Source organism: Ptiloglossa arizonensis, chromosome 3 (assembly GCF_051014685.1).
Source record: "Ptiloglossa arizonensis isolate GNS036 chromosome 3, iyPtiAriz1_principal, whole genome shotgun sequence".
NCBI lineage: Eukaryota > Metazoa > Arthropoda > Insecta > Hymenoptera > Colletidae > Ptiloglossa > Ptiloglossa arizonensis.
Genome location: NC_135050.1, coordinates 27,660,778 through 27,688,342, shown reverse-complemented (window position 1 = coordinate 27,688,342; position 27,565 = coordinate 27,660,778). Strand labels below are relative to the sequence as shown.

Here is a 27,565-nt window from a genome sequence, read left to right as displayed (position 1 = left end):
ACGCGAGAAACGAGGTGTCCGGAGGATAAACGGGAACTTGCGCAACGTTTGAACAATTACTGGTAAACGGTACCGTTCGTCGAAACGTGTGCACGTTTGCGAACCCTTTTTCCGAGGCACGCTTCGAAGTAGGTGGGTTATATCCTAAACATTCATAATGGCGAAAGTGAACGAGCAAATAGTCCGGTCCGGCCCCTGAGAGCAGCTTATGATGGGCATTACTCGGCTCGTTACGGAATAATTTACGAGGTGCGAACCGCGGGGGCGATAATCCAGCGACATTTACATCCCAATAAACATTCCCGATACTGGTGCGGCGCGCGCCACGGCGCTTGCTCGGTTGCCCGCTCGGCTCGGCTCGCGAGGCCCACTTTTACGGCGTTTTAATTGTACGGTCGTAGTCTAATTGGTTCGTAAAACGGGCAAGTATCTCGTAAAAGACGTTTATGATAACATTCCTGTCGTTGTTACTCCCAATCGCGTCGTCATCGAACGGTTCGGTGAGAGGCGCTCCGGTGGATCGGACCGGTTGCGTCTCCGCGAGGAGAACGCGTTTCGCGCGTACGAAACGGTTTCCCCTCTTTCTCCGTTTCTATTTCCGGTGTCGGTCGATCGAACGGTGGCGCGTAAGAGTCGATTCGCGAGACCGCTCTCGCCGATAACGATAATCGCAAGGTGCCTCGTTGATGTTGGTCGTTTGAACGTCCGAATGGATCTGGCAGCGTTAGTTCCCGGCGAAACTCAGAGGTGGCGGTGCACGTATCCCCACGAGCGAGCGAGCCGCGCGACCGGGAAAGAGGAGAGGAGCCCGAGCAGAGAGGAGTGGAGTGGAGTGGAGTTGGAGCGAAGCGGAGCGTGGAGGCGAGGCGAGGCACGGCGTGGCGAGGCGAGGCGGAGGGAGGAGAGAGGAAGGTTGCGTGACGCGCGTGTGGCGTGCAGCTTTCGCTCTACCGCACGGCGGCCGACGTGTCTGTATCCGCGGCTGCTCGCGCGGTTACCGCTAGGTGGGGGAAACACGGGGCGGTGCCTAGCCGGTCATGGGCGTCGTTCCAACTCGGAACTACTTTCAACCGGCGTAGGAATTTTCGTGCCGTGCTGGCGCCGTACTCGTGACGAATTCAATTCTGATTGGTCCTTAAGCATAACCTCCTCCCTTGGCACCCTGTTTTCTTCCCCCCCCGTCCACCCCCCGTCGTCGAACGCCGCGGCCTCGTAGTTCTCGTCTCCCTCTTAGCTGCCGCAATACCGCGTCTTGCTCTTTCTCGCTCCCTCCGCGGCGTTTCTTCTCTTTCCCTTTCTCCGTTTCTTCGGCACGGCGCGTCTCGGAACCTATACTCCGACGCGTGTGCTCTCTCGTCGTCGTTTCTTTTTTGTTTTTCCCCGTCTCTCGGCGTCTTCCGTCGGAATATTTCTTTTCTCCGTCCTTCGGATCTCGTCCGTCCTTCTCCGTGGCCGGTCCCTCCCGAACGTCTTATCCGCTCCGGCGCCTCGAACGCGGGAGACGCGGCTCGAGCACGGCTCGGCACGTCACCACGGTTTCGAAGCATCGGGCACGAATTTAATCTCGCGGCACGTCGTCGAGTTGGCGGAGCGCTCGACAGGGGGCGCTGCCGAGTCTCCGATCGTAGAGAAAGAAAGAGAACGAGCGTGTCAAAGAGCTGAGGACGAGAGAGGAGAGAGGAGAGTGGAGAGAGAGACGAGGGACGTGGTCGTCGGTGTGGTGAGAGGCTAGAGGCGAGAGGCGAGAGGCGAGAGGCGAGAGGCGAGAGACACGGGACGGGACGAGTCGCGGCGTGGCGCGGCGTCGAGAGGTGGAGCGAGACGGAACGAGAGGAAACGAGAGGGCGAGAGAGCTAGCGTGGAGGGGGCGTCGTGTGCGGGGGAGGGGGGCGAGCAGCGACGACGGAGCGAGCGAGAGAAGTCGGTTATCGTATCGGAGAGGGGGACGACGCGCGAAAGACAAGGAGGAAAAGCAGCAGTGCGCGCGGTCCTCGTCGGCACATAGTACACCGTGGAAGAGTGTGCGCGCGGGAGCGAGAAGGAGCGCTCGCTCGGAAGGGAGAGAGCGACGAAAGTCGGTGGTGGAAGCGGGAGAGAACCACGGTGAAAGAGAGAGGCGAAAGGAGCCGAACGAGCGAGCAAGAGACGGAGGACGGTACAGAGTGGCGGTACACGGGGCGCGAGAAAAGCGGTAGTGTGCCGTGGACCACCGCACTGGCATACCGTGGTTCGTTACGATCCCCTTCGTACGTCGCTTCGTACCGAACCTCTCACAGTCATCAGCGAAGTCACATTTCGACTAGTGCTAGTGTGCAGTGCGGACAGAGTCAGCGGTCGCTTTGGCCCCCTTTAAAACACATCGACCGACTTTCCGATACGGGGCCCCGGGCCTGACCGATCTGAAATCGTACATACATTATTTCGAAACGATACAGAGAGAAAGAGGGAGGTGTTCGCGAGGGAGAGATCGTCGCGTGCCGGCCGACCGAACCGTCGACGGGCGCGCACGCGGTACAGATCCACACAGCCGGTTTTATAGCCCGTCTTATTACCCCGGTTTATTGCGTCGTAACGGTTTAACGATCATCGCCTGTTTTCCACCGCCTAGACCGCCGGTTTATACTCTCGCCGGTAGCCGTAACCATAACAAACCCATAAAACTCAGCCCCCGCCGCTGCCATGAGTCCCATTCGAAATTACAATCCCACGGCCTACTGACATTGACACTTCGGGTGCAACCCGCCGTCGCCGTTGTCGTCACCGTCGCCGCTCTATACCTACCCATCTACCCGTCTACCCGTCTACCTACCTACCTACAAACCCTGCCTACCCACCGATGACTTTTACGACCTCTTAAAAGCGGTTTAATGCCCGTTTGCTGGTTCCTCGTCGACGGTGTCAGCTGTCGTCAGCCGCGTCGAACGGCGTATCGGGCGTATCGGTTCGCGACGCGACGCGACGCGTCCGCCAAGACGGCTTTTGGCGCGAATCGGCCGCCACGCGTGATAACCGCGTGAAACGATAGCCGCGAGGTGTATCGAATCGGCAGCGGTGCAACGGACTGGTAGATCGGGTCGGTTAGCCTTGCGCGCGGTCCGCGTTCTTCCGCGGGACGATCGACGAACAGTTGTCTCGGTATCCGTCACGGAGGTGGTGGTAAAACGGGGCGCACGAAGGCTTCTTCCTCTCGTTTGGTACGCTTTTGGTTGTTCTCGAGTGCCGGTGTTTCAGTGCAAGTGATTCAAAATACTCGGGATAATGAACTCGTACTTTGAGCAGACTGCGGGTGGCTTCTACGGAAGCCACCACCATCAGGCCGGAGCCGCCAGTCAGCACCACGATCCGGCAACGGCCGCTGCCTATCGAAGTTTCCCTCTCGGTCTCGGTATGTCGCCGTACGCCTCCACCCAGCATCATCATCACACCTCGTCCTCGTTGGGTATACATCCCGGCGGCGGTACCAACACGAGACCACCCCAAGACTCGCCGTACGACGCGAGCGTCGCGACGGCCTGCAAACTCTATTCGACGACACCCGAGGCGAGCGGTCACACCGCCTCCTCGTACTCGACCACAGCGAGCAAGGACTGCAAGCAACAGGATCAAGCAGCGGCGCATCAGAACGGTTACGCCGCCGTGATGGCAGCCGCGGCCGCCAAGGACGTTTGGCAGTCAGCGACCTCGGGGGCTAACAGCCAGAGCAATTCGGTGGTACGTCCCTCCGCGTGTACACCGGAAGGAACGAGGGTCGGTAGCTACGGTGGTCTCGTAGGCGGTGATCCGGCATCGAGTCCCGGTAACAACAGTTCCTCGAGGTCCCTCACGTCGTCCTGGAACACCTGCAGTCTGAACTCGTCTGCGAGCCAACCGGTTGCCACGCAACTACATCAGCAACCCACCGGCAACCATACCTTCTACCCCTGGATGGCTATAGCAGGTGAGTTTACGTTTCGTAACATCTATCGGTTCGTTCCGTCCCTGTTCGGTCGGTTCTATTCGCGGTCGTTTGGTCTCTGTCGCGCAACGATTATCGTAACAGCCGTGATGAAATATAGAAGCGACACGAGTGCTTAGGGGAGAGAGCGGCACACCGGTCGGTAGAGTATAAGGCCACGTGGTCGGGAAAGGCGTGGTGGAATCGAGTTTACCCGGGCTGGCCGGCCGACTGGCTGGCTGGCTGGCTGGCTGACTTCGCTCGGGTTAAATCGCGTTCCCCGTTTCACGGTCAACGCTCGAATTACGCGGAGAAGACGCACGCGGATCGAACGCATTTGTTTTCCATCTCGCGTCTTTGCTTACCCAGTTTCCAAATCGGTTGTATTTAACAGGAAACGGACGGGGGTAGGGGGGGAGGGTGTCGGGGTGTTTCGACACCGATACGCGACTCTTCGGCGTTCCTCGCCGGACCCCGCGCTTCTCTCGCCGAGAGATCGAAACGGATCGTTTCCCCCTCGGTCGGTTTCTCTCGGAAAAATGGAAGACACGATTCCGTACGATCGTCGAACGCGGGCCTCGACGTTGTCGCGTTACGTTCGAAACTGGTCGCGGTAATATTTTTTTTCTTTTTTTCCGCCGACTCTATTTGTGCGTCGATTGAAATACGACGTATCCGTCACGAAGCGTAGCCGAGATAACGGATTTATTGTCTCCGGCGGACTAAAAATATTCCGTTGCCTTCTGCGCGAACGAATGCAACTGCGTGCCTGCCCGCCCGACTGCCTGCCTGCCTGCCTCCCTGCCTGCCTGCCGGGGGTTGGTAATAACTAACCCGTCCGTGTGAAACCGACGTGCAAAGTGACACCTCGAGTTATCATTAATACGCGGGCCAGCGGCCGCGCTCCCTCGCTCTTTCGAACGCGGCGTTTGCCGGTACGGGTTGGAAAAAAAAAAAAGATAAAGGCACCGTCTCCGATCAGCGGAGAAATCGAAAAGAAGAGAGAGAGAGAGAGAGAGAGAGAGAGGGGAGAGAAGAGGTAAGGAAAATTGGTCGCGTTCCTTTCCTCTTTTTCCCACGTCGGAAAGCTCGGCGAAAAAGTCCGGTCTCCATCGGTGTAAATCGGTAGGGTGGGGAGGTTTCGCGTAAAGTTTACGTTCACGGGCCGCAAGCTCGTGGAAAATCGGTCGCGATAAAGTTACGTCCGGTGGCTAGGTAGAATGGAGTCAAGTGCGTGTAAAATCGTCGGGTACGTCGAGTATAATGGGGAAGCCCTCGTCCAATTGGGGTTCAAGTGGCTTCCACGTCGTACTCACCCCTCCGGAACCCCGAATTCCGGTAGTCAGCTGTTTCTAGCGACGTCTTCGTCCCTCCCGTTGAAGAGATTCCCTGTTATCCTCTCGCTCGTTCGTAGGCAGATATATAATCACCGAGGCCTCTCCCGAGCTCTGTCTCGCTTTTCGTTCGGGCGCCTCTTCTCCACCGAGTCTCAGCTGGATCCTTGGACCGTTCGTCTTGGTTCCTCGATCCTTTTTTCCCCCTGGTCCCGTTTCGCTCGCTCCCGCCCGAGAGGTTCTTTCTCTAGCCTCGTTCTCGCGGGCTACGGTCCGGTTCGAGGTCCGCCTATATTTTTTCTTCCTGCTCGACCACGCGAGCTCCTCTCTCCCCTCCCGTGCTGCGTACAAGGGTGTAGAGATTATTTTACGAGCTTTCGTGACGTAGACACGCGTGCTCGCTCGAGGACGGGAGTAAAAACGGGATTTCGTTCACCTACCTTTGTTCTCCGTGCGTTCCGGTAACGTTGAAACGGTCCCGCGGCACCGAGAGGATTCAACGTTCGTAGAGGCGGTCGGCGCGGGTCGAGTTCTCGTCGGTGCTCCCGTACGGGCGCGAAAGAATTCCGCGATTCCCTCGGTCCTCCCGTTCGGCCGCTCTGAAAACGGATTTACGGTTCGATGAATCGTCCCGGGTGCTCGGATCGAGGGGAAAGTGGTTTCGCGTTTCCCCGGTGTTTGCGAGAGAAACGGAAGATATAATCGTCCGATTATGAGTTGCAAATCGTGTCGACGATGCGGCGGAATGCGGCGATCGTAGGAGGAATCGTAGGAACGGGAAAAGGCAATTGATCGGCTCGCGTTCTCGCGGAACAGGTTCTATGTGCTTCGCGGATCGAAAGTCGTTGACTCATTTCGCACTCGCGCCGGCAAGTGCTCTTCAGTGTTGCCGGTACAAGCGATACACGCGCGTAGGAAAATTTATCGATACAGGATTATGGATTATTTCATCGTAGATTAAAGTCTGCGGGTAAATATAGAGCCATCAACGTGTCTACCGGCATTCGTTGCCCCGGCCTGTAATAAATAATTTGGCTTTATCGTCGCGCGCGCGGAGAACCAATCCGTCGAGACAGCGTTACCACTACCATCGTTCCTAGCGCGCACCGTAAAAACACCGGCTCGGAACAGATGATAAACAACGATTTACGACGTTTAGAGCGAGGAAAAAGAAAAAAACTACACCGTTCTCGCGCCTCGGTGGAACGTGCGCTTTGTTTTCTCTCTTCTTCGCGTTCCGCGCTTTCGATCGCGATGCTTCTTAAATTTCTGGTTACCGGTTTACGCGAGGGACCGCTGCAAGAGAGGAGTGAGAGACGACGAAAATGATTTTCGATTGGTTCGCTCCGCGGTGAAACCGATCTCGGTCGCGCGTACTCGCGAGATCGTCCGCGTTCCCTCGGACACCTTCTCGCGCACTTCCAATCGTAACGTTGCTATCGTGGGAGAACTTTGTTCCGTCTTCGATTGTCTCCTACGGTATGCCGATTTTTCCAATTATTCCCGAGAATAATAAACCGCGATGGCGTATCCGAGGCACGATTTATCGCGCCCGCGGCACTATTTACGTTAACGTCTCTCCTAAGTGCGCAATAAGCGATCGCGGGACCGATCGCGGCGCCCAAATCGCACGAATCAGCGAAGCGATAGACACGGTATCGTTAACTCGGTTTTATTGCGGAGATCGGTGTTACGGGAACACGATCTCGGGACACGTTAACCGTCGAATACGCGCGCGTACGCGCGCCATCGTCTGAGAAACTTGATTACGCGGAATGCATTTGTATCATTGCCGTGATAAACATCAAAGAGAACACGCGGTTGAAATTCATTGTGATTTACGAGCGCCGGGCGTAGCGTCGGTATCGCCACCGTTTTCAAATGTAAATGTCTCGCCCGTTAATGTTGCGGTAATGAAGTAGTATAACGCTATCGCGAGTGTAACGAATCGTTATAGATACGAGCACTTTTATACGGATAGACAACATTTATTTCGATAACATCGACGAGCGGGCAACGCGCTCGCATCGCGATTGTTCCGCGAACGCTCGGTTCGTTTCGTTTCGTTTCGTTTCGTTTCGTTTCGTTTCGTCCGACTCCTCTCTTACGTCCCAACGGACGATTTTCAAGACGCATCGTTCGACTCGCGAAACTCCTTTCCGTCGTGCCCGTATCGCTTCCAGGGGGGGCTGTTTTCAAACGCGAACTGGAAAATTTACGGTCCCTCGTTGAAGGGCTGCGTCTATGGGGTAATTAGAGGGCGCGAAGACGGAGCTTCGAATACTATCTGTACACCCCGTGGTTCGTTCGTTTCTGCCAAAGTACCTCGTTTCCTCGAGGCTTTCCTCGGAATGCTAATTCTTGTTTGGGCGTTATCCCGTCTCGCGACTCTCGGAGGCAAAAATCGGTGTTCGACCGGAGGAGAAATTCACTCTCTTCGAGAAACGCGTTCTCGACGATACGAGTTCGTTTCTTCGCGAAAGATTTTTTTTTCTCGTTCGTTCCCACGTATCGCGTAAAGGAGCAACGTTCGAGAAACGAAGAAGAACGCGAAGAAGATCGGGTTCGACGATTCGGGATCGTTGGTCGGTAAAAATGTTGTTCGTTTCGGTGGGTCTTAAACGGGCACGCAGGAAAGCGCGTCGCGATTCTCGATGTGTACCGTATCGGTACCGACGGACTGCGCGCTCGTTTGCATCGTAATGGTCGAAAAAAATCAATGTCCGATAAAAAGAAATCGATCGGGAACGTTCGATGAAAAGAATCGTTAAATAATTCAAGACTACTCCCCGGTTGTAATAATTTCACCGCGGCCGGCCGCGGTCGGCCAAACTCCCCAAATTGATTAGAAAAATGCGAAGTACGTGTCGGAACGTTAACGATCCGGGCGTTATTTTCTCGTTCCTTTTTCGATTAACGCGCGTCGATATCGCATCGTTACGGGGATCTTTATTGGGCGGCTCGTCTAGCCCCGGCGGTGTGTACGAAAGGATAGAGCTAACAAACCTTGAACTCTTGCGCCGAGGCGGCGGAGGTTCCCGCGTAAAAGCCACGTGGTACCTCCCGCCACTCTCTCTCGAGTCGGAAACGAGTATGGTGCTACTCCGCGATACGACGGTTGCCAGTAGGTGTTACGTACCTCGGGGAGCAACCTCGTTCAATATAAACCAGCTAGGAACAACGCTGTAACCGTAACGTTGACGTTTACGACGACGAAATCGTGGCTCGGCTCGTTTACCCCTCCTCCTTATGTGCCTCCACGCTTACCGCTATCGTCGCTGCGAGGGCTCGTCGGTAATACAGAGCACATATCTTCGTGTGTATCGACCAAGATCGTTCCGCGTCCCTCCTTCGTGTGCGGTAGGAATGTTTCGCTGGAACGGAACACGGGCAAGTTCATTGTACAAATCATTTATGGGCCGGGGTTTTTTTTACCGATCCGTTTCACGCGAGCCTCTAATTCCCGGGAACCCGTCCGCGGGAACCGTCTCGTAAATTATTACGTTTACTCACTTTTCTTTCCACCGTTGATTTCCATCGTTGATTTCCACTCGTTGTTTCCCCCTCGCGGTTCGCTCGTTATTTTCGTCGGTTCCGTACTCCCGTTCACTCTCCGGTTGGGACAAAAAAAATAGGAATATTTATCGATCGATCGTGCCCCGCGAGTACGCGCGCCCGAAGGTGTACACTCGGTTCGTCTCTTCGAAGGTAAAACTTCAATGGCTGACGAACATGGCCGAGTGTACTTTCCATCTCGATGCCCGGTCCCTGTTTTCTGGCCGCGGCGCATCCGTTGCGTACGCTTCCGGCGACCTTTTCACGTGCCATTTAAGGCGGTAATTTACAATCGGAAAATTGAAAAGATCGAATCGTGGCGGAGTTGCGTCGAATATAGGCGTGCGTGTTGCACGCCCGTGACCAAGTGGTTCGGCCTCTACTACCTATAGAGGTGTACGAGCCGGTCGAAGTGTGCGCGTACGCGAGCCTGCGCGTGTGTCAGTGCCCCAACACCGGCGCACCGCGACCTAAAGAGGCAACCCAAGTAGGTAGGTGCGTTCATCGTGCATGGTGGATCCACGGACCCTTTCCATGTGTTGCTCCGTTGGCCCGGATGGAGGATGACGTACGAGCCTCGCCGTATGACTTACTACGCCCTTTTCCCTTCTCCACGCCCGCCGCTTCCACGTACTGTTCGCTCGAAAAACATTCGGCCCTCTGAAAATTACGCGGCCCATCGCGTTCGATCGGAAGTCCGCCCGCTACTCGCTCACCGAATTCCTCGAATACCTACCAACGAAACCTCTTCCGCTCTCCGTTTCGTCATACGTTTCCCAAACGCTCCGCGATCGAACGCCACGAGAAACACTATTCGAACCGAACCGTGCCACCGAAACACCCAGTCTTTTATTTCTTTTTTTTCACGCGATCCGTTTCTACCATGCGCGACACGTACTACGCGCCGGTTTTCGCGACCGACCGACCTCGCATGTGCGCGTCACCGATGCTTTTTTTATTTCACCGAACTTTCATCGTATAAACAAATACGATACGGAGCAAGCGTCGCGTACGCGCGACGCGTTATCGAGAATATTTGGTCGATCCGTTTAACCCGTTCTATTCGCGAATAGATAAAAACACGGATTACGTCGAACGATTAACGTCGCTGCGAACGCGGAATCGTTCGCCACCGAGACCGTCCCGTCGATGCAAGGATCTCCCGCTTCGATTCGAAATCGAACAATTTCGTGCGAGAGTCCTCTTGGAGAAATCGTTCCGCGCAATTAAGAGGGGGGACGTGGTGGCACTCGCGCGACGTTCGTAGCTTCGAAAACGAGACGCGTGCCCCGAATTAACAGCGAAGAGGGTCGACACCCTCTCCGTTGATCGATGTCACTCCGGTTTCCGTGTCGCGCGAACGCTCGACTCGGTGCGAAAAGAGGAAAGAAGGAAAAAGGAAAGAAACCGGGAGCGTTTCTCGCGTACGCGGGGCTCGAAATTTCACGCGTCACGGATCGACGAAATTACACGGCATCTTACGCGGCGTTTCGTCGATCGATTTTCAATTTGTGCTCGTTAACGGGGACAAGAGGGGGCGGAGGTATTGTTGGGGAAAAAAAATGGCGCGTCCGGAGCGACGCAGCAGTGAGATAAAACGCCGCGGAGCCGTGTCATTAAAACTAATTGTAAACATCGATCAAAATGTATCGGGATGTTCGTAATTTGCATAAACCCTGCCGCATAATTTCATCCGCGAACCGAGTATCGTCGATCGATTTTTATATTTTCGGTGCGTTACAACGCGAAAACCTTGGAGGCACTAATCACGGGTGTTGGGGATTCACCGCATGAAAGTGTAATTTCTGATCGGCGGAATCACTTACATCCTGTCCCACGTTTTTCTCCCGAGAGAACTCGGCCGGCACTCGTAAACACGAGTAATGTTATTTCGCGCGATTGGCGAACGGTCGGTCAGCTCCGATCCGTGCGTTTTACGCGTGCAAAATAATTGCAACGGGCACTCGATACGATCTACCGCCGGTTACCACCGAGCATCGTTTCGATCGTTGGCCGTAACACACGAAAATGCTTTTACGTCGGTTATTGTGCGTGCTCAAAAGGCGGCAAACCGTTCGACAATCGTGCTTAAAGGATGATGCTAATGGGCAACGAGAGCGGAGCGAGTAACGCGGCAATATCGGACCGATACTACCAGCGACAAGATATCGAGAGTTATTTATGCGAGTACTTGAGTTCGAACGGTAAAGAGCGACTAATCGAGTATTAGAGTTCTATATTGAACGGTGGTTAAAAACCGTTTACCGCGACCACCGCCAGATGGCTAGGAACGGCTATCTTCGCGGTTCGCGTCAACGGACCGGCAACGAAACCGTTTCTTTTTGCGATTTTTCGTACGGTCGTCGATGATCGAGCCTCGATCGACTTTCGAACTAGGCGAGTTCGTATTTGAAATTACTCACCGGTAAAATCGGTCTCGGATCGACTCCTCGTAGGGGAAATCCCCGGGAAAGGTTTCCACGGGGACGAGGAGCTCGAGGTGCACAACGAACGATCGCGAGATAAACGGAACGATATTAGCGCGGCGATGTTGCACCGTTATCTCGCGCTAGAATCGCCAAGAGGACACACACACCGTTTACACGTGTTCTTCGGTTGTAAGCGACCAACGATTCCGAGAGTGACGGGGTTAGCGTCTTCATCGAGGGGCTGCCAGACGTCGTCCACCGGTGGTAAACAATAGCGATGGTTTATTCGTGCCTACGAGCTGCGAGAAGGAAAAGAAACCCGTGGAACGTGAGCCGGCGCGTAACGCGCCCGCGCGCTCGCGCGAGCCAGCGAGCGAGCGAGCGAGCAGGCGACCGAGCGGGGCATAGGCGGTGATCGCACGTTCGGCCGGCAGCGTACCGGCTGCCTGCCTACCAGGGTTCTCAATTTGATGGACGAGCTGTTCGCATGTACGAGCGCCGCGCTAGCTCGCCTTTATACACCCGGCAACGGGCCCGTACGCTATCTCGCTGTTTTGCAAATTTCATGCGGGAGGAGTTATCGCCCTCGCGGCCAGGATTAATCCTCTCGGTGTGTACCGTTGTCGTTAGCGGCAATTTATCAATTACGCCTCGATGTTTCTGAGATTGTTTCCGAAAACGGAGCACCGATCGCTCCTCGACTACGAAGCGACGTCGTCCACGATATCGGCCCTCGCCCCCCGCTTTCTCGTCTCTCCGTTTCGCGCGTATTTCGGCGAGGAGGACCCGATACCGTATTTCATCGGGGATAATCGGGAAATCCGCGTCGAAACGATAAACGAGCAATCGAATCGAAGAGGAAACGACATCGACGGAGATTTCAAGGCTGCTGACAGCAGCGACGCCGTGGTTTCGATCGGTTCGGCTTCTTGCTCGGTCTACACAGTAGACTGCCATTTCGCTGCTCCGGGCTGAGATAATGCATACTTTGGATCGGCCGCGCTTCGTAGGCACGAAGAACGTGTTTAGGTGCTCGACGATCGGAACGACTACACCGGCGGACAAAGGATACGTATACCCGCGGCCGTAAGGAAGGATGGGTACACGGGAAAATAATTGAATCGAAAAGTGTTCCTGCTCGCGTTTTTGCGGAATGCTCCGAGATGAAGATGTAGCTCGTATATATCGTGCATTCGGACGCCGAAAGACCGCCGCGTACTGGAAACGGAATAAAATCGTCGCGGTGGAGAGTGAAAAACAAATGCGAAAAAACGAGAGAAAGAAAGCAAGAAAGAAAGAAAAAGGAAACGCGAACGATCCTCCGGTCGTCGTTCCGACGATGTCGAAACGATTCTCGAGGATGTCGAACAGAGTCATTTGACGCGCAGGAGCCTCTTTAATTAGGCACCCATTAAACGTTCATCGGGGAACACGTTCCTCCGACTCGTCCGTCCCACGATAAAACCCAACAATCTACATCGGGCCGGTTAAACGTTTCTTCTTTCCATCGATCTTCCATCGCGTTGTTACTTACGGATTCGACGCGATGCCTCGGCGTCTACGTGGAACTCGTTGAAATCGATGATCGCCGGCGCATCGCGCGGCCGTATCGCACCGTTTCCATCAACCAGCCACGAGAAAAGAGAGTGTGGCTGGCTGGCGCGCTTCGACGGCGAGAATATTCGATCCGTTTCTTCGCGTCCTCCTCGGGCATCGTTCTTTGCCGCGTTCTGGCGCCATCTGCGCGACTGCTCGCCTCGCCGTGACTGGTCCCGTATTCAATTAATACGCGTCGATGTAATCAGGGGGACCGTTGATACCGCAAATAGACTTCGACGTTCGTAACTCACGCAACAGTTTTTGCGCCGGCGGACCTGCCTACGGCTCTCTCTCTCTTTCTCTCTTTCTCTCTCTCTTTCTCTCTCTCTTGCTCTCTCCGGTCTGCCCGGATGGGCCGGCCATTACGTACAGCACCTGCCACCCTGACTGCGACCCGACAACAATGCTTTTACGCTACCGGCCTCTTCTGCCTTCTCCGTTCCGATCGGGTCCCGACGAATCCACGGCCGGCCCACCGTCGTGAAAAAGTTCCGAATATATCGAGCAGCGGCCGATCGCGAACCGCAGCGACGGATTCCCTCGATCGGGATCGCGCAGAAGCGGGGCGCGTGGCGCGAAAAGTGAAGGTGGATCGTTGGTCGATCGTTCCGTCGAACGTTTCGAGACGAACGATGCAACCACGAGAAAGGAGAATCGTGAGTAACGCGTCGCGTTTTTTCTTCACGATTGGCCCTGTTGCCTATTAATCGTCGTTCCGTTCGCGTTCGCGTTCGCGTCCGAGACAACGCGGAATTAATATTTATTTATCCGCGAGCACCACCGTTACTTTCCTCGTTGTTTCGTTGTTTCGTTTCGCCTCTCTTTATTTCGTCGTTCGGTCGATTTCACGCGCAGAAGTTGTTATTCGCCGAACGGCATAAGTCACCGCGCGCGGCTTTATGCGAGAACTAAATCGAAACGTTTGCGTAGCCATTTATTTCGTAGCTATTGACCGCCGACGCGGGTGGGAAAGGACGACGGGCATAACTCATTCGCCCGAAACCTCTTGACCTTTGAAAATAATCGCTCGATCGTCGCTGCGCGGCTTTTAGCCGCGGAACGAAAATTTCTTAATTTCACCGCCTCTTTCCCGTCGTACGCTCCCGATGATGTACGATTCGATCTCGCATTTTTAAACGGACGCGCATAAACGGCTCTCGACCGCTCACCCTCCGTACCTAACCGCGCACAACCGTTATTACCTGCCGGCCATGTTAATCGGCGTTGTTCGAGCGTTAATAGAGAGACACATATTCGACGACCTCCCCACTCTCGGTTTCTTCTGCCTTCCAATGAATATTCTCGCGACGAGCGAGTCTCCCCCGGTAGCACCCGAAGACGACCAGACGGAGGGACAGAGACGAAGAGACGGAGAAAGAGAGAGAGAGAGAGAACGTGTGTCTCTCTCTGTGTGCGCGCGCGAGAGCGGGAGACAGAGAGAAAAAGACGAGAACGCGAAAAAGAAAGAAACGCGAGAAAAACGAGCGTCGAAACGATCGCGAGAAATCGGCCGTGCGATCGACGAAATTTAATTAATTTTCTCGTAGCGCCACCGAATTCCAGATGCATGAATCACGCCCATCGACACTGCACTCATGCTCAATGAATACTTTATACACGTCGTATGGCGCCGATGGCGGGAGAGGGACCAGGGTTGGATTGTACGCGGGGATAGGGGGGGGGCGGTGTGGGGGTGGGTTGCGCGGGAAGCGGGGGCCGGGGAGTTCTAATCTTGGCGTCCTTTTTGTGCCACTAAAAACGTACGACGATCATTCGTCCGTGGCGAAATTACGCATTCGTCACGTGCGCGCGCGGGACTACGCGTTTGTTTTATCGGTATGCGCGCGTACACTGCGTGCATCGGTGGCCGTGCGAGAGGGAGAAAGAGAACCCGACAACATTATCCCGCGATTAAGAGTCTCGGTTAAGAACCATATAACTCAACGACATTACGCGGGTAACCGTTCGACGAATATCAACGTAATACATCGCGTACGTGCGTGTTCTATCTCCGTCTCTGTCTCGCGTGTTCGCGCGCGCGTATTCGTTCGGTACGGTGGGTGGGTGTGCGGGCGACTTACACACAGAGAAAGAGAGAAAGAGAGAAAGAGTGAGCGAGTAAGAAACAGAGAACGCGCCCGCGCGCGCGTGCACGAGATCGCGACGCGTGGAAAAGTTATGACGTATTACCTTCGCGACGTATTTATTAAACGGCGGGAAACGATATTAGGCCGGCGTGAACGGACATTATGAGGTTAGGTACGGACAAGCGTTTGTTGTGCACCATTAGCTCGAGAAATTTACTGCTACTGTAACCGGTGTCGCTCTCGGCGCGCCACGATTCTCTCTCTCTCTCTTTCTCTGTAGCTCTCTCTTGTTCTTTTACTCTTTTACTCTCTCGCTCTCTCCGCCCCACCTTTTCCGTCTCTCCCCTTCCCCTTGGCTCCATCCCTCCCTCATACTTTTCCACGCGGGTTCGTTCCACATTGTAGTCTCGTTTTCCTGCTCGTAACGCGGCGATAAACGCGGATCGTTCGACCAGGCCTTGAAGATTTTGTAACAAGACCGCGCATGCAGACGAGAGATCGCGGCGTCGGTAATTCCACGTAACGCCGTAATAATAGCCGGGAACGCGCGTGCCTTTTCGGAGCTTGCTCTCGACGCCGTCTTTGTTCCGCGATCGAGAAATACCGATTTCGAGCCGCGATTTCTCGACGTTCGACGCTAACCGCGACCGCGTATCGCTGGATAGATCGCGTAACGTTGATAACGCGATCGCCAATTGTGACAAAGTGCACCGAGAGCGTCTCGACGCTCGTAGATCGCGCGTAGACGCGAGTAAGAGGAACGAGCGAGTACCGATCGCTCGAGAAACGTCGCTCGAAAACAACCCTGTACGATCGATCGAATATTTTGTTCTCGATGGACAGCATCTCGCGTTCTTTGCGTCGCGATCAAATACGAAACGCACGAAATTAATCGTTTCTGTAATATATGAAAAAGAACGGAAAACGAGCTCCGACCGGAAGTCCCCGATCAATGGCGCGTACCGGTCGGTTTCCCGTCCGTGGTTCTTAAACGAAAGAAACAAAACCATCGGGCGACCTAATTTAGGCTCTACGGTATTCGTGTTTCTTTTTTGTATTTTTCAATTTACTCGAAAATCCTGCAAAATTATTCTCATTAGTGTATCGTTAAGGGTTTCTTTTTTTTCAATCTGTCCTTTAATTTTCTTCGTCCGATTTTCTAATCCACTTTCTCGGCATCTGGAAACAAAAAGAAACTGTCCGGTAATCCGAATAATCATTCCCGAACGGTCGAGCCGATCGCGAAATCCCGATTACCTGACCGGTATTACTCGACCGAGCACGTTGAACGCGTAATCTCGAATATAGTGAAACCGTTCCGTTGAAATGGCAAAATTGTTTTTCGAATCCACGGGGAACAATTACGTTTTAGATGTAGCGTGAAATTGGAAGCGAATTAACAAGTAAAAGTAGTACTTACGGCTTCTTGTTCGGTTCAGTTGCAACGAGAACGTGGAAAATTTTCATTCGCGTACCTCTGCTAAACGCTTCGGCGAAACAATTGCGAATCGTTGCAGATTAATCGATAGGATCGAGACTAGATGACGGGGCAAGGAAGATTGGAACGAAGCAAAGCTATATTTCAGTTATTCGACCGACCGGTATTCTCCTCCATGTTACGCGTTGCTGCCCGATGCGGCTCGACTGCTCTTTCATCGAATAAAAAATAGTGAAACGTTCCATTTAAACGACAAGGACGAGAAAAAATTGGTATTTATTCGTAATTTACGGAAAACAAATTGAGAGTGCGGCAGACTCGGCGCGCCTGCTCGAGGGTTAAATAGACGTTATCTAAATGGTTCCGTCGATCGACGAATGCTTGGAAAAAGTGTCGAGAAAAATAACGATGTTTTCGAGAAGATTAAAAGGCAATAGGTTGCTCGATATGTTTCGTCGTTCGATGAGCAATCGAGCTATCAGGTTCGTTTTATTTTTCCAAAGATTTGCGCTACTCTTCGACGAACGTGCGTCAAGTTTCGCGTACATCCGTCGACTCGTTCGCATATTTACAATCGTTCAAAGTGTCGTGGTATTTTTTTTCTGCAATGGAAAAAAACGAGAAAACTTCTCGAACAACCTGGTAAATCGAATACCGAGGTACAGACCTTGAATGTATTCTCAGCGATTGTTTGGGATTTTAAAGGTTTCGAAACAAGAGTAAGGGTGATGTAAGGCAGGGCAAGGTTGAAGAAATTCCATTTCGGAGCATGAATCAAGTTCAGTGACGCCGGGTTAGGATGATACGAGAGTCCGGATGACGTAGAGTTCGGATGTTGCGGAGAACGGTCGAGTTGGAATGAAAATATTTTGCCAGAAGGATCGGTACATTACTACGTGGTAATAATAGCGCAACGTCTACGAACGCGCGTGTCTTTTCCGAGCTTGTGCCTCGGGACCTTTGTTCGGCGATCGTGTAAGCTCGATTTCGATGACCCCGCGGTTCGACGATCGCAGGAAAGTGTAACGCGCTCGCGATGCAAATCGCGGAAAGAATCGATCAAACGAGCGGACTCGATTTCCTTTTGTCTCGGGAGAGGGGAGCTATATATGGGTTAATTGGACCGTAGCCCGAGGCTCGGATCGTCCGAGAGGCCCTCGATGTCGTTTTTAGAGACCCTTACACGACTTTAATTTCCAATAAAAAATGCTCCGTCTCCTCGTTAGATCGTAACTTATTAAAACGCTTTTCGCGGAACTCTTCGAATCGCGAGGAATCGCGCCGATAGTGGACGTTCGACGTTGCGATTCGAGACTTACGATTTGCCACGGAAATAAAAATTGTTCGCGCCCGTATCAGGGTGGAATACTACCGCCGCGAAGAAACGCGATGAGAACAGAGCGAACGTCGATGGAACGAAACGATCCCAGTAAACGTATCTTTCGCGTTCGAAATTCTTTACGTTTACCCACCGTCTTGTTTCGCGTATACTTCGCTTCGAGCCAACTTAGCTTTTCCATTCTACTTCTTTCACTCGCGGTGAAAGCGTTTTCTACTTTTAATATGTAAATAACTTTTACCGTGGGCGTCCCGATCCGTTCGATCCAACGTTTCTTCCCCAAGGGTTGTGTATTCGAAGTCGAACCGCTACGAGAAGAAAGCTTCGAGAACAGAAATTTTGCTCGGTGTTTTTCGATTATAAAAGCAAATACAATGATACGCGTTTAACTCGCATCTCTCTCTCTCTACGTATATACGTCTGCTTTCCAAAATATCTTCGTAATTACGTTCCTGTTATTAATTCGTTCCGCGAAGATTTTCTCTTTCACGTTCCACTTGCGTTCGACGACGACGACGACGACCATTTTCCAACGCGAGCGGGTAACCAGAATCGGCGCTTTGTCCATCCAATAACGAAGAGTCGCCTTGACGGAAGTCATTGGTCAGAAATGTAATCGACAGTGTTTCTCGTTTTGCGAAGCGAACGTTCATTAGAACCGGCGAGATCTCGAGCGCTGCCGCGGTTATTTTTTCACTCGGAGCAGGTTTTCTCTAGGAATGCACACACGCAGTCGGTTGTTTGATTTACGGCCGCGGTTAAAAGTAGTCTTGCATCTAACCGCATATTATATATTGCGCGCAGCGAGCTTTAGACTGGAAAGCAGTCGGCGTACACATCGACCTTATGACGTATTTACTTACAACGTAAATCGAAACGCCGGCGAAGAAACCTCGTTTCCGGAGACGAGCACACGTTCCATGTACATGCGCTTCTTCAGCGGTCTCGTTAACTTCTTCGTTGACCAGGTGGGCACGAAACGATCCACGGCCAAAGGTGGGCGAGAACTTGTTCGAATAATAGACGACGACGACGACGACGACGACGACGAATAAAAATTCTCCGTTTAACCGCGACAATTATTCGGACAAGCTTTCTTTCCTTCGATGTGAAATATCGCTCGATGGTGTAACGCGGATCGTAATTTTTATCGAACGAATAAACAACCCATTTGAAAGTTCTCTATTTTTCGTTCGTTATTAGAAATCTTTATCCAGATAAGTATTTTACCCGTCTCTATCCACGACGATCCGTTATACCAAATGTCCCATAATTCGTGTAATCTTTCGTTCGTAGAGTTTGGACAGGTTTTGAAATATCGCAAAGTTCCGCGAACTCGAGGAAAAGATCTTCGAACTGGACCCGAGTGCGTTCTCGCGTTTTCGACCGTGGAAGATCTATACGAGTCTTTAATTCGATTCGATCGAAGGAGGTTAGAATTTTTTCGAGACGGTACGGTTTTCTCGCACGGTCTTTGATCAATCGTAAATTATTTCGAAATCGACGTCGAAGGATATTTCGTCGTACGTTTCTTCCATTTATTTTCGGACGAGGAGTTATCCGTTCCTCGGTTACGCCACGAATTACGGGACACCCTGTAGCGGTCGTCTACCTGAAACGTACTCCGTTTTTCGGTCCGTTACCGGACTCCATCGAATAGCTAAATACTCGTAGCCTAGGTTTATCGTTTGCGCGCAATTTTTTAAACAATCCAATCGCGACGATGCAACCGTTGCGCGACGTTGGGTCCCCGACTCGAGTGTGGCGCCAGCGGGTTAAAAAAATATTACCTCGAGTCTCCTTACAATGTATTATGGAAAACGCGCACGAAATGTATATTATTATCCTTGTTACATAGAAGATAATAACAGGCTCGAGTATATGGAATAACTCTTACCTCGAAAATTAAACTTTATACGACGTACCTCGAAAAATATGGTGTTCGTACGAGTTAGGGAGGTCAGCGTCAAGGGGTTAATCTGGCATTAATGCGAGCACAGTCGCACGCAGGACGACGGGGAGGAGTGTCGAGGAATTTAAGGGTACGCGGTTGTTGCAAAAGTGGGCAGGAAATGTGCGGTCAACGATAAACGACATCGAAATAATTACGACCTTTTCTCGCGAGTTTCGTTTCGGTCCCGTTCAACCTTAAATTACATTGTTCGACGAATTTTTCATTCATCGTACCCGCTTACCGACTCTTTCGAATTTTTACGCTCGTCCTTCCACCGTACGAATCGAATAAATATTTGTTACTATTTTCGAAACTGTTCCTCCGAACCGTGGAACAATTTAATATCGTCCCGCGCAATTCATAGGATTTAACGCAGACTTTAGCGACCGATTATACGAACCAAAGGACGTTTTCCATTTATTATTACCATTATTATTTGTTAACGCGTACAGGTTTGCGCCCATTGTGTATATTTGATAAATAAACACGTTGCAACACCGGTCGCGATAAATCGCGTCCCACGTTGCAGCAGTGCGCAAAATATTATAATGGCGTTCGAATGCGTGCAATTTTATCCATTGTGTACGAATTGTTCTCGAAAGACGCGTTTCAACCGGGGGCAAAGTAAATATTTTTATCTCGATCTTTGACCAACGGTACGATTCGACCTGGTTAGAATTTTATTCATTTCGTTAAGAGGAGAGTTTCGAACGTACCGATTGAACGTAACGCAAACTCCCCGAAAAATACAAAATCCCAACGAAAGGAATCGTACGCGTAAAATTCGCTCGATATTCCTCGGCGCGCGCGAGAACCTCGATCCTCGACGAAGGTCGATACGTTTCTAACGCGAATCGGTTCGACTTGGACGTTTATTACGTTGCGACGTCCGTTTACGAGAATAGAAGGAAGAAAGTTAAAAAAAGAAGGAAAAAATGGAAGAAAAGCTCGGTCGAAAAGAACCGGGAGAGAATAGACGGAAAAGTCTCGGGCGGTGCCGCAATTTGCCTCGACCCGCAATAAAACTGGCAAACGGTCGCGCAGTCACGTTCGTCCTCCGATACGGAGAGTTTGCAACGAGGAGAGCGGCTACGGGTACGAGGACTGAGCCCTCGTCGAGGCTTCCTGATACGCTCCAACGTTACACCGAACCAATAAACAGGACTTGTGCAGCGAGGAGAGGAACCGGTCACCGTTAGCCTCCTTTTTTTACGCGGAACAGTCGTAAAACGTCCGGTCGAGCCGCGCGACAATGAACATAACTGTTACCTTTTACCTTCTTTAGACCCGCCACGAAACCCGGGGACCTGCTCTTCCGGGTTCTGGCGCGGTGGGCCCAGTCGAGCTCGATCAGTCGTCGATATCTCGTCTCGGCGTGCGCTTCCTCGAACGATCGAGTCGCCCGTAAATTCTAGTTTGTCCGGGGTTTAGATCCGTTGCTCGTCGATTTTTATTACGGTGACAAATTCGGTGCATACGTTTCCCTCGATCCTGTCGCACGAGGGGAAGAGAGTGTCCCCGACGAGGTTGTCGCGCGTTCTAACGGGCTAGTGAACCAAAAGTGGAGAAACGTTTTCCCTCGAAGACGGTCCCGATCGGGCCGGGTAACGCCACGAGGGAACGAACAACGACGAGAATTCTCGAAATTTTAATATCTCGAGGTCCGTGGTGTTCGCGAGTCTTTCTCTCTCTTTCTCTCTCTCTCGAGGAGTTTCTCGTACCAATAGCGTGCGGTGTTCCCGAGCAACTCGATCCCAGCGGAGTCCCCCGCCGGAGCAAAAGGAAGATATCAACGCGATCGTAATCAGAGGAGAGCGAGCGGGGGGAACGGCCGGAGGTGAATCGTACAAATTCGATACACTTTGCACGCTATTCTTGGACAGCATCAACGCAAACGCGTTCACGCCCCGCCCACGGGGGGATTTACGGTGGAATCCTGACACGGCGTGCGAGTGTTGCAGTTGGAAGCGTGCGGGCGTTCGTCACATGCGCGACTCGTTGAAACGAGTTTCGCGAGCACCCGGAGATCCGAATCGGTCGAGTAGCGAGCCTTCCCCCCTGCCTCCCTCTCCTCACCCCGGAACTTACCGTACGAATCCTAGCGATCGTTGTCTTTCGTTGGAACTCGGTTCGCGAATCCTCCGTTCGATCCGCGGGGCCTTGCGTAACGAGCCGGGGCCCGGGTGGTCCGCGTTGCGTTCGAAGACACCTCTCCGCTCTCCTAGATCCGTACTTATCGTCGACTGTGTATACAGTTTGCCGAAAGGTCTCGTCGTGCGTCCTACGAGCAACAATTTTCTCCTCCGGTCGAGAGGAGCCCAGTCGAGCGCGCGGGGCCTCCAACGAGGGGAACCAGTCCGTGACTTCGAACCAGGAGAACCAGAAAATTCCTCCTTACGGATCGTGACATTCCCTCAACGAGTCGCCACTTATTGATTAACCTCGCATCGGGTACCCTCGTTCAATTTCAGTAATCGCGTTTCGGCCGGTTTCCTCGTTGCCCGATTACACACACGATCGAGCGAAAATTTCACTCGCCCCGGGAACGTTTCCCGTCGGACGGCCATCGAGCTTTCGAACCACTGTCTTTAAGGGGTTACCCCGGGCTCTTCGATTTTCGGCATTTTGCCTTTCCTCGGGACACAGAGACCGTGGTACGCGTACGCGAAACACCTTACGTCCGCGATCTGCATAATCGACGAACTTGCGAAATTCTCAGGGAATCGAAACTGTAATCGCGGCCAGCGCCCACGCCGTTTACCCAAACTGGAATCGCGGTTTTCTCGAATACCTGTGAATACGTGTGCGCGCGATATCTCGGGGAACGTTCCCCCGAAATTTTCGAGGGATATTCCTCCGAAACTATCTCGAACGTAACCGCGAACGAGGTCTTCTTTTTTCCGTACAAATACTTTTAACGTCTTCTTTTTTTTTCTTCTTTCTTTCGTCGAAACACCGCCGGGTTAACACGCGAGAATCGATGTTTCCGATTTCGAAGCCCGCCATTTTGCCGCGAGAGAAAAATTGTAACACTCGTAGATAATTGACCGCGCTTTGAAAATTCGTTCAGTTTCGTTCGAATCGTTCCAACATAGTGTCTATCGTAAAACAACTTGGACGCTTTCGACAAGTTTTGGACAAAATTTTATTCACGGGCACATCGATACACGTATTTTTCCAACGCGAACAAATTGCTTCGACGAGGTAATAGCTCACCGGACGGAAAATTTGAAAATCGTAAAGGTCGCAAGTAGACAAGGATACTGTTTCCTGGTGAAAATGTTGTCGTTGTTCGCGGCTCGAGCGAAACAATAACAAGAAAAGGATACGGGTGTGCTTCTCGCCGCTTCTCTTCTCAAGAAGTCCAGTTTCAATATTTATAACCGTCGCATCAGCCACTGTAATGCGAGTCGTTCCGCGTACAAGTTGCTCCGAGTAACGAAGTAACCCGCGATTGTAGTTTCCAGCGTGTAACGTCCGCGTTTCAAAGTATACGATAACGTACGGAAGATGGATCTTCGACCGAAGTAAACTTCTCTTTGTTTTATAATTTCGTAACACGGAAGCGGCGTTGGAAAATATATTTATCTCACCGTTGGAGAAACATTGCTTCGAGTAATACTTCCACGATCGGTACCGACTCGAAACGCACGTTACGTGACCCCTCGAGTCGTCGCGGTTCGTTCAACGCGCTGGATCGTCCATCGGAGACGCGAGATTGCTCCCGATCGTCGCGAGGTCGTTGAATCTACGATCGATTTCACCCGGCGAGTTCGTTGCGCGCTTCCCGCGCTAGCTACTGAATTTTCCAAGCGGATTTCGCGGGACGCGATCTTGTTGCTCGCCCGTAGGATCGCCTTCGGCCGCGTTCGCAACACGGACACCGGCGTTCCTCTACGGAGCCACGACCAGGCACCGAGATTGGTATTCAGACTGTCGATTGCTCATTACTTACTCTTTGTAACTAAAATTACACCTTTCGTCGGCGCTTCGTCTCCCACGTTCGCCTCCGCGACGTTCGACTTTGCGTCTCTGCACGCGCGCACGCGGCGTTCGTGCCACGGAACACGCGCTCACGCGCGTGCGTCCTTCCTTCGCGAGTCGAGATCGTCGTCTTCGTCTTCGTCTTTCTCCTCCACGTTGTCCTCGTCGTCCTCGTCGTCGTCGTGGTCGTCGTCGTCGTCGTCGTCGTCTTCGATATCGTTACTGTGATAACAAGCACGTGGATCGACTGGTTAGTATCCGGCGGCCGTTCCTCCTCCGGGTGAATGCAGTCCTCCGTCCACGCCACTCGGTGTTGCATCGCTCGGGCCAACAGCCTAGCAATTTATTCGCGAAACTCTGAAATTTGCGCGAAACGAAAGTGCCGGTTTCGATAGAATGCGGCAGCGGAGGCGGGGGACGCTTCTCGGAGATTCTTCGCGATTTTCGTTTATTCTCCTGTCTCTTGGGTACAATGTATCTTCCAGCAGTGTTCTTGCTCCATTCGCGGTGCAGCGTTTCGTGTATATTTCCATCCGTTTCCTGGATCGGATTTTATCGCGCCGCTGCATTCGCGCGTGGATCGATCCGGGAACATCGTTATTTCGAAACGTAGACGGACAACGATGTTTCCAAATATCGATCGGATATTTGCGAAAAATATTGCTCGAGCGTTGTATCGAGCGCAGGTTCATTCGTATTATTTCCACGCGCCGTTTGCCCTTATCGAGAAGCTTCTTCTTTTCTTCAAAGTATTTGTACTCGATCGAATTACGCGTCACGTTTATCCGTTACACCAAGTTCGGTAATCTTGGGCTCGCGCGATCGTCGTCTTCTCGTAGCTGGTCGAATCCACGACAAATATTCCGTTCTCTCTTCGGTCGAAAAGTAACGAAACCCTCGGGTTCGTTCGTTCGTCCCTCCGTTCGCGTAAAAAGGATCCACGGTCGATTAATCCGTCCTCGATTCTATATCCGACCGACTGAATTCACCTTGGGCGAAACTTGCCGGAGCATCCTTGGTTCGAGTACATCCAGGCCACGGTAGAAACTTTAGCGCGGACCTAATATCTCCTCCTAGGCTTCCTGGACCCCTAGCAAGCGCGATCGTATCTCGAAGAAAGACTCGAGGCAGCATGGTTTCCGTAAAAAATTTCCCGTGCAACCGGCGGAGACGGGGCGAAGCGCGGGAAAGGCGGAGGGAAAGAGAGAGAGAGCAAGGAAGGCGGCGAAATGTAAACCAGTTATATCGTGCACCCTTTGGTTAAACTGAAACCAAGTGGTTTTATAGCGCCGATCCGTCTTGCCGTGCTATAACGAGTTCGTGACTCGACATAATACGATAACCCCCTAAATGTGTTGAACTTGTACAGAATCGCGCGGGTGCTCGCCACGAAAGAGAGGGAGAGAGAGAGAGAGAGAGGCGGGAGAGAACGGGGTAATAAAGAGTGCGTGGCGGAAGACAGGACAAACTGCCGACAGTGGCTCTTCTTCATCGTAGAAGGAGAAATAGCGAGCGTAAATCCACCGAGCGTAAGAATCCTCGCCTTAATCCGGCCTCGTCTTCCGACCTTTCCGCGCAAAAACTAGGATTCTCCGCACCTCCCTTTCCGAGATTTGGTAGACCTTGAAAATTCCGAAGAGCAATTTTCTGCTCCAAGAGAGATCCAACGGTGCAGGTTCGCGTCGAATTCCCGCGCTTTTATTAGCGGCTTTTTACGCGTTCCGCCGCCATCGGTGATCCACGAGCCACGATACGCGATACCGTAATTCTTCGAACGATAGCGCGTCGTTCTGGGTTTGCTCGGGTAGCACCGGTGTTTCTCGAATCGGTAACCAACGTTCTCGAACGATAAGATTTCCTCGTCCGAGAGTACCAACGCGGGACGAACTGGTCGTGCGACGCCAATGGGACCAGCGGGTAGACCGCAGAGCGAAACGTTCCTACGGATGAAAAAAAATTTCGAACCACGAACGAGAAGACGATGGAAATTTGATCGTCGTTCGGCGAATTACCGAGAAACTTTTCATCCTCGCTTTCGAACCGTGTTATCTCCGTATCGTTATTCGAAAGTTACCGCGGGTTTCGATACAGATGCGGAACAAAGATAAAGACTGTTCGAAAGCGAAGCTGAAAAGTTTCGCGAATAAAGGAACACCGCCTCGATAACGTGTCAAAGGAATTCCGTTTCGAAGGAATCGTTTCCTCGGCTTTGTTCGTTTTTTTCTTTTTTTCTTGCCTCCGAATAGTTTTTCCACGATATCGGCAGCGTCCTCTCGCGCGAACTCGTTCTTCGGCTCCGCGTCGAAGCGAGACGACTTCCCGATCGCATCTCCAGTGTTCGCTGGAAGCTCGACGTTCCAGGTGAAATCGGGCGCGTTCGAATCGGTCGTATCTTATCGACGGGAGATCCTCTTTCCGAAACGCGCACGCGCGCGCGCGCGCCCGCGCCGCGACTGCTCGCTATCCTCTCGATCCGAACGCAGGGGGCGATAAATTAATAGCCGATGATGATTATCTTAATGCGTTATATTCGCACAAGACTATGGAAATTACTACAAGAAAAGGGAGGACGAGGTATACGGTTAACGAAGAGTGCAGAGCGGAAGAGAGGGCGAGAATTAACAACGCTCGAGACTCCTTTTTCTCGCGCCGTGGAGAACCCGAACCACGGGCCACGCGATTCGTCCTCGATTTCGCGTTTCGAGCTGTCATTTTCCGAGCGAATCGCGTTTCGACTTCGGTGATCGATCGTCGCGGAAGAACGGAGATCGCGCGAGCGATTAAAACTTGAATCCCATTCCGTGCCCGGAACGCGTTATAATTAAAACAAAGAAGAATTAAGTTACCGCGGTATCGCCGCGTTCGATCTTCGGCATTAATAAACCGCTATTATTATGATAATGCCCGGCTCGGATAAAATCTGTAGGTGTAGACTGTTTTGTAAGAAGTTTCTATGCCCTTCTTATTGATTTTTATCTACGGCCTTAATAATTCCCTCCCCCCCTCCCTCTGTGCCCGCGCGCGACGTTACTTTCCCGCGACATCTCGCGCGACGAGTAACGCAAAATAAACGATAAATTCTTGGTCGTGTTTCGAGTCTCTTTGCGAAGGAATTACAACCGTGTTTCTCTACAAATTATCGGGTTGTCGCACTGATTCTTCCCGACTTCTTACAACGTTAGAATACCGTATTTAATGCTCAAACATTTCCCTCGTTAGTCGAACCACGCTCCATTAGCTTCTTTACACGCGTGTGCCAACGGCCAACGATATTTCTTCGCTCCACGATTCGAAGAACCGTCCGATTTCGGATTCGATAAACTCTGAAACGTACTTTTTACTTTTCTCCGGGCAACCGGTCGTTTTCTTCCGAGAAAGTTGCCCGGTTGGTGTTCCGTGGATAAAAGCGGATCAACGTTTCGAATCATCGTCGATGCATTGTGTCGCGGCTCGAACTCGCGCGAAAGACAAACTCCTCGAGAAACCGTTCCGGCACGAACACGGATCGCGATCTTAACGGAGCCCAAGTTAAACATTGCACTATAGTCGGAATAGAATGAACCGATCGGCCAAGGCCACCGATTGGCCGTCCCCACCGTGTCGTTCGACTACCCTACTGCTCGTCTCTCGTCTCTCGTCTCTCGTCTCTTCGCGCCAACCTCGTCTCGGCGCGAGTACACGCCCCCTGCCTCTCGAACGTCTATAGTCTCCGACCAGACACGGGAAAACTTTTTATTCGGATAACAATTTTCAACGACGAACCAACGACCGGCAACTCTTCGTCGGTAGAACTCTTTGGAGAAGAATTCGGAATTTGAATCGCGAAATTGAACATTTGGCGCGGAACGATCGAAGAATTAAAGTTTGCGAATGATTCGCGATAGGTCGGTTTCGTTCGAGTAAAATTTTCCC

At 52.3% G+C, this 27,565-nt stretch overlaps 1 protein-coding gene across 3 annotated transcripts in view; it reads left to right on the top strand.

Annotated features, from left to right (window-relative positions):
* Positions 1-1,972: 1,972 nt before the first annotated feature.
* The window catches only part of Ubx (ultrabithorax), a 165,469-nt gene continuing 139,876 nt past the window's right edge, over positions 1,973-27,565 (top strand). For all 3 annotated transcript variants that reach the window (XM_076305927.1, XM_076305926.1, XM_076305925.1), the window contains exon 1: positions 1,973-3,937. In XM_076305927.1, the coding sequence (XP_076162042.1) occupies positions 3,259-3,937 (679 nt within the window). In that variant the 5' untranslated portion in view covers positions 1,973-3,258. The remainder of the gene's footprint in view (positions 3,938-27,565) is intronic.